Raw genomic sequence first — 13028 nt, 5'->3', positions numbered from 1 at the left:
AGACTGTCGCAGGTCGGCTCAGTAGATCGGGAGGTGAGCGAACACATACCGGCGTTCGCTCACCTCTCGATCCTGTCACGGCTCTCTGCCATGACAGGGGGAGGGGCTGGATTCCCCCCTCCCCGCTCCGATCCGACAGCGCTGACTGGCGGAACGTACGGGGGAGGGGGCGGGCACAGCTGGCTCTGCCTCTAGATAGGCAGAGCCAGCTGTCAGTCACGCAGCTGGGCGGATCCAGACATCGATGTCGGGATCCGCTCCGGCTGCGGCGTCTCAGTATACCGCGAGCTGTAGCTCCCTATATACTGAGCTTAGGGTGACGGGGGGACGCTAGTTTGTGTCCTCCCGTTACCCTAAGGAGAACTATGGGGAAAGCCCTGACCCCATAGTTCTCCTTTAAGATACTCTTTTAGATACACTGCCACTATTGAGTGCAATGTAGCCAGCCCCACATATCCACCGCACGGCATGGCGGCATACCTTCTCCACATCAGAAAAGTTGGTAAGTTCTATAGTTGGTAATGTATGCTACTGAGATGAGATATCAGCCACACCGGGAGTGCGTTGTTTTTAGCAGGTTAGCCAACTCATAGACTTCCATTATTATTATTATTATTATTACATAGTATTTATATAGCGCCAACAGTTTGCGCAGCGCTCTACAATATAAGGAAGACATTACAGTCACAATACAATTCAAGACAAGATGGTAAGGAGGGCCCTGCCCGTGAGGACTTACAATCTAAAAGGGAGGGGGAAGTGATAGATGAGGAGGTAGCTGTGTGGGGATGAATTGTTTGAGAACGTGATGGTTGAGCGCTTAGTTGGAGGCGGGATAGGCTTCCCTGAAGAGATGAGTCTTGGGCTAGGTTCACACGCCGAGCTGTTTTCGCGTGGTTGTCGCGCGTTTTTCAAGGCATAGAGATGTCTATGGGACCCAAACCGCGCCACAACACCCCCGAAAATAGCTCCTGCACCTTTTCGCGCCACAGACGATTTATTTAGGTCGTGCGACAAACCGCAAAGGTGTGAGCAGTCGCAATTGACTTCAGTGTTTTGTGCGATATCGCGCGACTCAAACTGCGCGATAAATCGCCTAGGTGTGCACCGGCCCTAAAGGGATCGCCTAGAGGCAGTCAGAGTGGGAGATAGATGGACAGGTGTGCTCCTGCCAATATCATGATCTCTAAATATCTCTCAGGGGCGGGGCCCTCCTTACCATCTTGTCTTGAATTGTATTGTGATTGTAATGTCTTCCTTATAGTGTAAAGCGCTGCGCACACTGTTGGCGCTATATAAATCCTGTATAATAATAATAATAAAACTGAGTGAAATGTTCCAGTGATCATATTGTTGATTTGATTGGCAGTTCCCCCCGCGGTCAGGGGGGCATCTCACCGTGTCCAATTTAGACTAAGTGGATGATCAGATTGGAGCTGTGGTGTTCCATAATGCTGCACATCCCTCCATTGAACAATGCGACGCTGTGTTGTGCAATGGAAGTCCCATGACCCATGAATGGTATCCAGCCCTTTGCTACTGGAAATGAGATAAGTGTTGCCAGCGAGCATGAAATAATGGCCATGTTGTGGATGAGAGCTTCGGAAAACACAAACTCAATTACCTTGCCACATTCTGCTGCCGGCTGTCACTCCCCAACTTTTTATGTTTCCACGAACTCTTCTTGGTGACATTCCGACTTCTCCCCTGAGATCTGCAGGATGAGGTTTGAAGATGTCCTCTCAGAAGTTGGTGTTTTTGGAAAGTTCCAGATAAAGTCTCTCCTGATCCTCTGCCTCCCCCGGGTCATCCTTCCACTCCATTTCTTATTACATATCTTCATCTCAGCTGTGCCACCCCACCACTGTCACATCTCCAGCCAGAGGAACCCTGGGAACCTGAGCCAAGAGGCCCTGCTCTTCACCAACATCCCCCAAGCACAAGATGGGACCTTCAGCTCCTGTAAGATGTATTCCCAGCCACAGCCTCACCTGATCCTCAACAGATCCCAGGAGACCATCAATGGATCTGGTGTGCAGAGCTGTGACCAGGGCTGGGAGTATGACTTGTCTACTTTCTCCTCCACCACCGTCACTGAGGTAACAACTTTTTTTGGTTCATGTAAAGTTCCTCCTACAATTTCCAACTGCAAATGTGTATAATTGTATCTAGGGATGCACAGATACTTTTCGAGTACCAGTGCAGATACTTGGCATTTTCATGAGAACTACCAGGATTGCAGGGGGGACCTGGCTCTGGCACTCCACCACTGTCCTGAAATCATTAGTCTGTATTGTTTTAGAAAAACTGTCACATGACAATAAACAAAAGTGTATCAGTACTTGTAAGTACTCGGCAAGTACCAGTACTCGTACTCGCAAAACTGGTATCTGTGCATCACTTTATTTATATTTATAAAAACAAAATCGTACATTAAAACAGAGATGTACAAATCCCGGGAGCTCCGTGTGCTCCTTACAAATGACAACCGCCTCCTAACTTTTGAATTTTTCTCTAGTGTAGTCTTGGAGCTCAAAAGTATCGGTACTTGTACTCGTACTTGTACCGAGTACTGTACTTGGTATCTGTGCAACCCTAATTGTATCCAATACCGGCCACCGTGTCCCCTGTACCTAGTACATGCCAGAAGAGGCTCCACCATGCTCTCTGCAGGCATTCATTTACTGTCCTTCCTGAGCAGTGGGGGATCCCGCAGACTTGTGGTAGGAAGGGGATATCAATATTATATTATGTTTCTAATCTTAATAGAGAAAATACATGGTTGGATTTTCCAAGAACTTTTCCAAACTGCTCAATTTGTTTTCAGTTCAACCACTAAAGAATTACATGAAAAGGATCAATCATGCCGGCGGGAAGTTTAAAAGTTAAACTAAAAAAAACTGAAAATAAAGGAAAAAAAACAAAAAATAAATCCTACCGCCAGTAAAACGTGCGTTTCACTGAACGAAAAAACGTGAAAAAAACGAGCTGAAAAACGAGCATAAAAAAACCCGCTCAGGTGTGAACCCAGCCTTAAGCTGCTCACACAGGACAGAATAATCTTATCTCATCTTATCAGATAACAGTGGAGATGCACCGAAATTTCTGTAAATGGTACTGTGTGCAAGATGCCAATAGAACAAAAATGGCCCACAATGCTGTGCATCCCAGCTAGCTTCTCTCCTTGCCGCTGGGCACTGGCTGCAAGCTTTGGTCTGTGTCCCCTCCAATCCCCACTGCTCACCCCCGCCTGTGTCAGCAGAGCCAGCGGGGATCAGAGGGGACACAGAGCCGATCCAGCACCCAGCGGGAAGGAAAGACGCTGTCAGGAGGCCAAGCGGGGCGGAAAGCTCTGTCGGAAGGACCCCGTGTCCTCAATCTCTTTTTCTATTTTAAAATGGAAATATAAGGGGTCTGTTTAGACCCCCGATATTCCCCAAAGCCCCTAACAGTAAAGTTACAAAAACATAAAAATAAAAAGCAATTTTTTTCGGCCTGACAAATTTAGAAGTTTAGGTTTCCGTCTAAAAATGTAATTTTGGTGCGTCCCTAGATAACAGTGCTGTACTCTCCCAAAAATGGACCATTTTATAAATCTGAGCCACTATCCGGCAGGTACACATTTGCCTCCTGTAACAGACTAGGGGCCCTGAAGAGTCTGATGAAGGGCCCTTCCTGGGTAATGTCCAGTGTCTGTGGATTAGTCTATTGTGGGGTCCTTCCCTGAGACTGTATAGCAGGGATGTCCAAACTGCGGCCCTCCAGCTGTGGTAGAACTACGAATCCCATGAGGCTTTGCAAGATTCTCACAGCCACAGACATGACTCCCGGAGAGAGATGCTTCATGGGATTTGTAGTTTCATCACAGCTGGAGGGCCGGAGTTTGGACATCCCTGCTGTATAGTGTCTATGGCTCAGAGGAGTCTGATGATCGGGCCCCTTCTTGGAGGCTGTCCAGTATCTACGTAATAATGGAGTCTTATGGGGAGCCCTTCCCCGAGTCCACATTGTGGATGAGAGGAAATGGATACTCTGGCCATTTTCTGGGGCCTAGTTCCACTAGTTCCAGTGTTTGTGGCTGAGAGGAGCCTGTTGAGATGCACTTCCTGGGGGCCCAGCTCTGTGCCTGTGAGGTGGGATGACTCTGAGGCCCTTGTTTTTTTCTTGCAGTGGGATTTGGTGTGTGACAGCAAATGGTTAAATCAAGCAGCCGCCACCTTCTTCTTCATTGGCCTGACCATTGGATCCCTCCTCTGTGGATTCCTCTCTGACAGGTGAGATGACAGTTCAGGCAATTGCCCCCCATGTCTGTCCAGTATGTTACTCAGGAGAAGCACTGTCCTCAACATATTACTATTTGCCGCCATCTTTGACTATGGTGAGAAAGTAACAGTATAGGCAGTGAGGTGATGGCATACCAGAGGAAGGACCATTCAGATTCCTCAAGAGAGTTTAGATAATTTTAACAATTAGCAGCAGGAAGTGTCTCATATGTTGAGGACTCCAAAATGGAGAGCACAGTGACTTGAGGTTCCTCAGAAGAGCTTCAGCTGGGACAGAGGTAGAAACGCTAGAGTCACAGCAGGTCAAGGTGAATCAAGGCAGGTTATGGCAGGGTCCAGAATGTCAAGGGGAGTCATGGCAGGTGACATTAATCATGGTTGGGTCAAAAAAGTCAAGGCAGACCAGAGTCGGTTATGGTGAGATATAGAAGGTTATGGATGGTCATAAGTCACAGCAGGTCGTGGTGGATTGAAGGGGGTCATAGTAGATAAAAGTTGGCCACCAAGGTTGGAGTGTAGCAATCCAGCATGAGAAATTCTAAATTTTATTATATACAGAAGTCAAGAAAACACAATATACAGAACCCCACCCAATTGCCTCGCCTCCTACATTCAGATACATTGTGTGGAGATACATACATACACCGTGTACTGTATACACAAAGGGAGCTTTCTCTTAGGCAAGCAGGAACATAATTTGTAAAATGCCATGATGTAATTTATGATGTGGTTACAGAAAGAATCTGTGGGCTCCATCATTGGATATTTGTCAGACGTACTTGGTAAGAGTTTTTGTCCAAGAAGAGCCGCACTCAATGCCTCCTCCAAATAAATCCAAATTTTATTTCAATCCATAGAACAGCATATACCTTCCAAAGCTCCCCAGAACAAAAGAAACTCTCTCCTTACATGTTTCACCCACAGGGCCTAATCATAGGAATGCTTGGTAAGAGGTTACATTGTTGTATCGGACTGCTAAAACATTTTTAGTGTTAGTGTTATAACTAGTTTCCTACAAAGAGCTAAGGTAATGACTGTATCCAGGACTGTTATTGTGGGGGGATGGGGTAAATCAAAGTCTGGTGACCAGTGTCTGTCATGGGACTCATCATTTGACCCAATTACCAATATCTGTCCCTGGATCTCGAGCTGACTTTGTCTGACCCAATTAACAGCATCTGCCCCCAGGACTTCAGGCTGACTTTGTAGGCGGGGTTCACTCTCGGGGTGTTGCTTGTGTGTTCCCTTTGGGTTGGCTGGGTAACCCCGTGCATGCCACTCGAAACCAGATACCCCACGGTCAGGGGCCACGGCCTTGGCCTCGTGCAAACACTGCCACCGTGTAGTACTGTGTACACAGGGCCTCATGGCTTCAACCGCCTCTGCGGTCTTCGGCGCTTCCTCCCCCTTAGGGAGAAAGGCCACCACGAATGGCACCCTGTATCAGGCATAGCCCCACTGCACACCTACCCTCCTCAGATGGTTACAGCCACGATACAGTCCAACATCACACTCCTGTAGAACCCCACCTTCTCAGAGGTTGGAGGGAGAAGAACCAGTCCACACAGATAGTCTTTTTGCTGATTTTACTTGAAGGTAGAAACAGAACAAAGTATATGTTTCAGCCACCCCCGGGTGGGATGACGGCACAATTCTTGTTACTTGCTTGGTATTACACTTTAGAGAGAGAGAGCTACATCAGCCCAGGTGCAGCCCAGAGTCACGACTTACTTCGGCCATAGGCCCACTGGCGAATATCGTCAGTCTTCTAGCACTTCACTATTCACCGGAATCCCATCCATTGTCAGTCCTAGCACGGTGGGTTTCCCCCTGTGGGGAAACTAGGGAATCTTTGTAGCTCTACATAGTCCTAGGCCTTGTCCTGTCCTTCCCATGGACCAGCCTATATTCAAGAAACAGTCTCTCTCCAGAGACTCTGCAGACAGTCTTAGACTTCTCCTGTACTCCTCTGAACTGAACTCCTTCCCCTCTCGGGTGCCCCCTATAAATCAACTCTCCTGGGACAGAGTCTTCCCAGGCCAGAGCTGCATCTATCTCCAGGGCCCCATGGGGGCATCTAGTGACCGTTGGCCATACTGCACCTACCTACAACTTTGTCTGACTTCGTGACCAGTGGTTCTTCCGGTACTTAGGATGACTTTGTATGATATTATGACCAGCATCTGTCCCAGCACTGAGGCTGACTTTGTCTTACCCAATGATCAACTTGCATACTGGAACTCTGGCTGACTTAGTCTGACATGAAAACTAGTGTCTGTCCCTGGACTCAGACAGACTTTGTCTTACCCAATGACCAGTGTCTGTCCCTAGACTAAGGCTGCTTTGTCTGACCCAAGGACCAATGACTATCCTAGACTAAGGCTGCTTTGTCTGACCCAATGGTCAACTTCCATACTGGGACTCTGGCTGACTTATTCTGACAATTATTCAGACTTTGTCTTACCCAATGACCAGTGTCTGTCCCTAGACTAAGGCTGATTTATTTGACCCAACGACCATCGACTATCCCTAGACTAAGGTTGCTTTATCTGACATGATGACCAGCATCTGTCCCAGGACTCGGAATGGTTTTATCTGACCCAATGATCTGCATCTGTCCCACAACTTAGGCTGACTTTGTGTGACCCTATAACCAGTGCCTGTCCCAAGACTCAGGCTGACTTTGTGTGACCCAATAACCAGTGCCTGTCCCAAGACTCAGGCTGACTTTGTGTGACCCAATAACCAGTGCCTGTCCCAAGACTCAGGCTGACTTTGTGTGACCCGATAACCACTGTCTGTCCCAAGACTCAGGCTGACTTTGTGTGACCCAATAACCAGTGTCTGTCCCAAGACTTAGGCTGACTTTGTGTGACCCAATAACCAGTGCCTGTCCCAAGACTCAGGCTGACTTTGTGTGACCCAATAACCAGTGCCTGTCCCAAGACTCAGGCTGACTTTGTGTGACCCGATAACCAGTGTCTGTCCCAAGACTCAGCCTGACTTTGTGTGACCCAATAACCAGTGTCTGTCCCAAGACTTAGGCTGACTTAGTGTGACCCATTGGTCTGTGACTTTCCCTCTCATAGGTTTGGGCGTAAGAACATTTTGCTGGTGTCATTCCTGGTGAGCACCGTATTTGGGGCCATGTCGGCATTCTCTGTGTCCTACATCATGTTCTCGGTATGCAGACTGCTGAGCGGAGTCGGGCTGATGGGAATGACTCTCATCTCTATAACTCTAGGTACGAGCTTTATCTTCCCTTTGAAAGCGTGATCTCTGTCCTATAGCTCTGTACCCTTCACAGGTTAAGTATGTGTAAATCATTGATGAGTTGACTATCATGGATTTCCATCAGCTGCGGTTCCTACTGGATAGGTTTCCATCAGTGGCAGACTAGGTAAATGGTAAAGAGACATCACTTAGACAGAGGGGCAGAAAATAAAAGGGATATACAAGAATCCTGGATCTCCAGATTTCAGTTTATTAGATAATCTCACACTCAGATACAAGATCCTAGTAACTCTTTATTACATTTTCAATTGTTTTTTGTCAAGAATCTTGTATTTTAAGAGCAATTTTACTTTTATTTACAAATGTCTGTAAAAGAGAAATCAACCTGAATGTGAAAAGTTTGGTATTTTTTAGCTTCCCGAAAAAATATAAAAAGCTGTATGATAACATGTAGCATCAGATAAGGGCCCAGAGAGACCATGTAGTAAGGGGCCTCGTGCTTTCCAATGGTGGCCCTGGATGTGTACTGGTGGGAGGTGGGCTGTTCTGTGCAGCATGGTGTATGGAATCATGAATGATCTCCTCCCTCCTGTGGGTGGCAATGGCAGATCTCTCCCCTCCTCTGCACATGTGAAGTGGTTCGCGCGCACCGCTGGGCGCTCGCGAGCGGGAAATGCCCGTTATTTGAAAACAGGCAGATTCTGGTTCCACCATGCCTCTCAGAGGCTTCTAGAGAGAAGCTGTCCATGGATATGGAATGGCCGTAGAGGAGCCAAGGCAGTAGAGGAGACGGAGGACAGGAGGAGAAATGAGCCACATAGGAGATAAGGGGAGAGAAAGGACTGCAGAGAAGGGTAGAGAAGAGGCCACAGTGGAGGGAAAAGAAGAGGCCACAGAACTGTGGCCAATACTATGGATGACAGTGGAAGGTAGAGGAGGAAAGATGGGGAAAAGTAGAAGGAACATGGAGGAGGAGAGCAGAGCGGGTGCATGAGTTATGAGGGTGTGATGCTAAATTTACAAAAAAATTCTCCAATAACTCTGACAAGAGACAGGAAGCGCCCCTCAGTGTTTAGATTATCCAGGACTGATCTCCTATACAATCTTCATTTGGTGGACAGAGGTGGTGGAATCAGCTTTGTTCTGTTGCCTGCTTAGCCCTTTGCTGAACCATTCTTGTTCCATGGACAATGCGTTGAGTAACGTCTTCTGATCTCTTTCTGCTCAGTGCTGGAATGGACGGACGTGGCTCATCGCACATTCTGTGGCACGATCAGTAGTCTGTCCTGGACGGTCGGTTACATGCTCCTGGCGTTGCTGGCCTATCTGATAAGAGACTGGCGATGGCTGTTATTGGCCACCACAGCCCCCTGCCTGATTTGTATCGCCACCTGGTGGTGAGTATGTAGAACTTCTGTGTAAGTAAACTATCTGCCCACATGGCAGCTCTGAAATCCTAACTCTTCCCAGCTCGGGACAATCCCAGCACAGACTGTGGGACTTATACAGGGCTGAGTTTTCTGGTGTGGGGTGAACCCAAACTGACACATAAGAGAAGGCAACAGGCCACCATTTGAAGGAGATTCAGTGGAAATATAATGAACAATTGTTCTCCTCGTAGGTGGGTCCCAGAATCTGCACGTTGGCTCCTCACCAGGCAAGATGCAATCGAAGCTCACAGATATCTGTCCCAATGTGCAAAGATGAATGGAAGGCCGAACTTCAGGAAAAACATCTCTCCAGAGGTAAATGCTCCCCAGCCAAGGCTTCCCTCTACCTGCTTCCCATTACAGCGTCCAACACTGCCTGATATTCGGTGTAAAAAAGGAAGGATTAGGATGATATAAATGGAGGTGGATAGACAAGGACATAGTGGGGTCACCTGCACTGGGCCCTGACCATGGCTTTGAGACCAGGGACCGAGGCCATTTTGTCTTGGTCAGGAACACATATGACCAATGAATGTCCCCTATTGGTCACCTGCACTGGGCCCTGACCTTGGCTTTGAGACCAGGGACCTAGGTCACTTTATATTGGTCAGGAACACATATGACCCATGAATGTCCCCTATGGGTCACCTGCACTGGGCCCTGACCATGGCTTTGAGACCAGGGACCTAGGCCACTTTATATTGGTCAGGAACACATATAACCCATGAATGTCCCCTATGGGTCACCTGCACTGGGCCCTGACAATGGCTTTAAAACCAGGGACCTAGGCCACTTTATATTGGTCAGGAACACATATAACCCATGAATGTCCCCTATTGGTCACCTGCACTGGGCCCTTACCATGGCTTTGAGACCAGGGATCTAGGCCATTTTGTCTTGGTCAGGAATGCATATGACCCATGAATGTCACCTGTACTGGGCCCTGACCATGGCTTTGAGACCAGAGACCTAGACCACTTTATATTGGTCAGGAACACATATGACCCATGAATGTCCCCTATGGGTCACCTGCACTGGGCCCTGACCATGGCTTTGAGACCACGGACCTAGGCCACTTTATATTGGTCAGGAACACATATAACCCATGAATGTCCCCTATTGGTCACCTGCACTGGGCCCTTACCATGGCTTTGAGACCAGGGATCTAGGCCATTTTGTCTTGGTCAGGAATGCATATGACCCATGAATGTCCCCTATTGGTCACCTGCACTGGGCCCTTACCATGGCTTTGAGACCAGGGATCTAGGCCATTTTGTCTTGGTCAGGAATGCATATGACCCATGAATGTCCCCTATTGGTCACCTGCACTGGGCCCTTACCATGGCTTTGAGACCAGGGATCTAGGCCATTTTGTCTTGGTCAGGAATGCATATGACCCATGAATGTCCCCTATTGGTCACCTGCACTGGGCCCTTACCATGGCTTTGAGACCAGGGATCTAGGCCATTTTGTCTTGGTCAGGAATGCATATGACCCATGAATGTCCCCTATTGGTCACCTGCACTGGGCCCTTACCATGGCTTTGAGACCAGGGATCTAGGCCATTTTGTCTTGGTCAGGAATGCATATGACCCATGAATGTCCCCTATTGGTCACCTGCACTGGGCCCTTACCATGGCTTTGAGACCAGGGATCTAGGCCATTTTGTCTTGGTCAGGAATGCATATGACCCATGAATGTCCCCTATTGGTCACCTGCACTGGGCCCTTACCATGGCTTTGAGACCAGGGATCTAGGCCATTTTGTCTTGGTCAGGAATGCATATGACCCATGAATGTCCCCTATTGGTCACCTGCACTGGGCCCTTACCATGGCTTTGAGACCAGGGATCTAGGCCATTTTGTCTTGGTCAGGAATGCATATGACCCATGAATGTCCCCTATTGGTCACCTGCACTGGGCCCTTACCATGGCTTTGAGACCAGGGATCTAGGCCATTTTGTCTTGGTCAGGAATGCATATGACCCATGAATGTCCCCTATTGGTCACCTGCACTGGGCCCTTACCATGGCTTTGAGACCAGGGATCTAGGCCATTTTGTCTTGGTCAGGAATGCATATGACCCATGAATGTCCCCTATTGGTCACCTGCACTGGGCCCTTACCATGGCTTTGAGACCAGGGATCTAGGCCATTTTGTCTTGGTCAGGAATGCATATGACCCATGAATGTCCCCTATTGGTCACCTGCACTGGGCCCTTACCATGGCTTTGAGACCAGGGATCTAGGCCATTTTGTCTTGGTCAGGAATGCATATGACCCATGAATGTCACCTGTACTGGGCCCTGACCATGGCTTTGAGACCACGGACCTAGGCCACTTTATATTGGTCAGGAACGCATATGACCCATGAATGTCCCCTATGTGAATCCTTTGTATGTCCCCTCTACACAGATCTACAATCCTTCATTCAAACTGGAACACCCCAATACCTGATCATCTGCATAACCCTCCCCTGCCATCTAACCCCAGACTGCATATATATTATACCATATATCATCATTTCACTAAACACTATATTGTCACATCAGACCATGAACATCTACAAAACACTAGCAGTGAATGGGGAGTATGTAGAAACCCATTGCAGAAAGAAAAATTATTTAGGCTTTTTGAAAATTCTGTGTCTGCCCGTCCCTGGGAGCACTCCACCAGCCTTGCAGATCGCTACAGTGTTCCCGAGGAGAGGCAGACTCAGAATAAACAGGCTGCATGAAATCAGATCATAAGCTGCCCATACACTGCTGGAATTTCGGCCAAGCCCTGCTGACTCGTCTGACATACAGGCAGTGTATGGCCCCCTCAGGACAACCCTGTTGAACAAAAGCTGATTTTTCGATTCACTTTTGTCAAAGGAGCCAGAGAGCAGGAGGTTAGGCCAGTGACTGTCAGCTGTGATGTCATTGGGGATAAACAAGACACGGATGAGTGCAGCACACACCTCTATTCATCCACTAAGAGCTCCATATTGTGTCCCCAGAACCCCTTATTATCCTTTCCACAGATAGCTGGCCCCGGGGCTCCCCCTAGGAAGGGTGTAGAAATGTCACCAGCACACCTTTAAAAGGACTGGTGTGCTGGTGACATTTCTACATTTTTGCTGACATTCGCGGCGCCATCCACGGTCACTGCGAGCACCCCCCACTACAAGGGACATATCGGTAAGGAGTGCGACAAGGATAGTACTTATTACCCCTAGGAAGGGGACACAGAAATGTCAGCTCAATGAACAGGTGATACTGTCAGTGTTGTCCCTCCAGGTCCTGCAGAAGACGGTGGCGGTGGAGAGTCGGAAATACACTTTCTGGGATCTGGTGAGGACGCAGCAGCTGAGGAAGAACACGTTGTGTCTGGGGATCATGTGGTATGTGCCACGGTGCCCCCCCTAGTTTGGCTTTGTATAATTATCCCCCTCCCCCACCCCTCCCCCCAGCCGTTCTCCATCACTATTAGTTGGGGAGAAATTAGATGTTGGTGGGTTCCAAGGAACAAAAAAAGAGAATTAAAAGAAAACTGCTTTGTGCTCCACCTTCCATAGTGTCCCCTCACCTTCTTGAGTCATATGGCAACAACTGAGAGCCCTGGTGAGAGCTGATTGGATATAAATGGAATGGGTTGTCCAGGCAGATCTTCACACTACTAGAGTCGTTTTTGGTGGTGGTGGTTGGAGGTACGCTACCACTTATTGGGGTGGGGGGGCAATAATGATTAGATTAGATAACCTGTCCAACCCAGTTGGTGTTCCCTAGTCAGTCTCAGTGTTTTCCAGTCAGTGTACCTCCCCCCAGTTAATGCCCCCTCACGGCACCCCTAGTTCGTGTCCTCCAGTTGTCATGTCACTAGTTGGTGTCCCCCCACTTAGTGTCCCTCCAGTCGGTGTCTCCTTAGTGTGATTCCTCAGTCACTGTCCTTCTCTAAGTGTTCCCCTAGTCAGTGTACCCCCTCTAGTGTCCCCCTAGTCAGTGTCCCCCCTTATGTATCCCTGCAGTCAATGTTCCCCCTCCAGTGTCCCCCTAGTCAGTGTCCCCCTTCTGTATCCCTGCATTCAATATTCCCCCTCCA

At 48.4% G+C, this 13028-nt stretch overlaps 1 protein-coding gene across 1 annotated transcript in view; it reads left to right on the top strand.

Moving 5' to 3' along the window:
* The first annotated feature begins 1715 nt into the window (after positions 1-1715).
* The window catches only part of LOC108796455 (solute carrier family 22 member 7-like), a 15116-nt gene continuing 3803 nt past the window's right edge, over positions 1716-13028 (top strand). Inside the window, exons 1-6 of the mRNA XM_018567936.1 lie at positions 1716-2099; positions 4171-4274; positions 7373-7527; positions 8746-8914; positions 9139-9262; positions 12227-12330. Of these exons, the coding sequence (XP_018423438.1) occupies positions 1722-2099; positions 4171-4274; positions 7373-7527; positions 8746-8914; positions 9139-9262; positions 12227-12330 (1034 nt within the window). The 5' untranslated portion in view covers positions 1716-1721. The remainder of the gene's footprint in view (positions 2100-4170; positions 4275-7372; positions 7528-8745; positions 8915-9138; positions 9263-12226; positions 12331-13028) is intronic.

The sequence above is a fragment of the Nanorana parkeri genome, unplaced genomic scaffold (genome assembly GCF_000935625.1).
Source record: "Nanorana parkeri isolate BGI_ZX_2015 unplaced genomic scaffold, ASM93562v1 scaffold1119, whole genome shotgun sequence".
NCBI lineage: Eukaryota > Metazoa > Chordata > Amphibia > Anura > Dicroglossidae > Nanorana > Nanorana parkeri.
The sequence above is the reverse complement of the archived record's forward strand: the minus strand, read 5'-3'. Positions and strand labels throughout refer to the sequence as shown.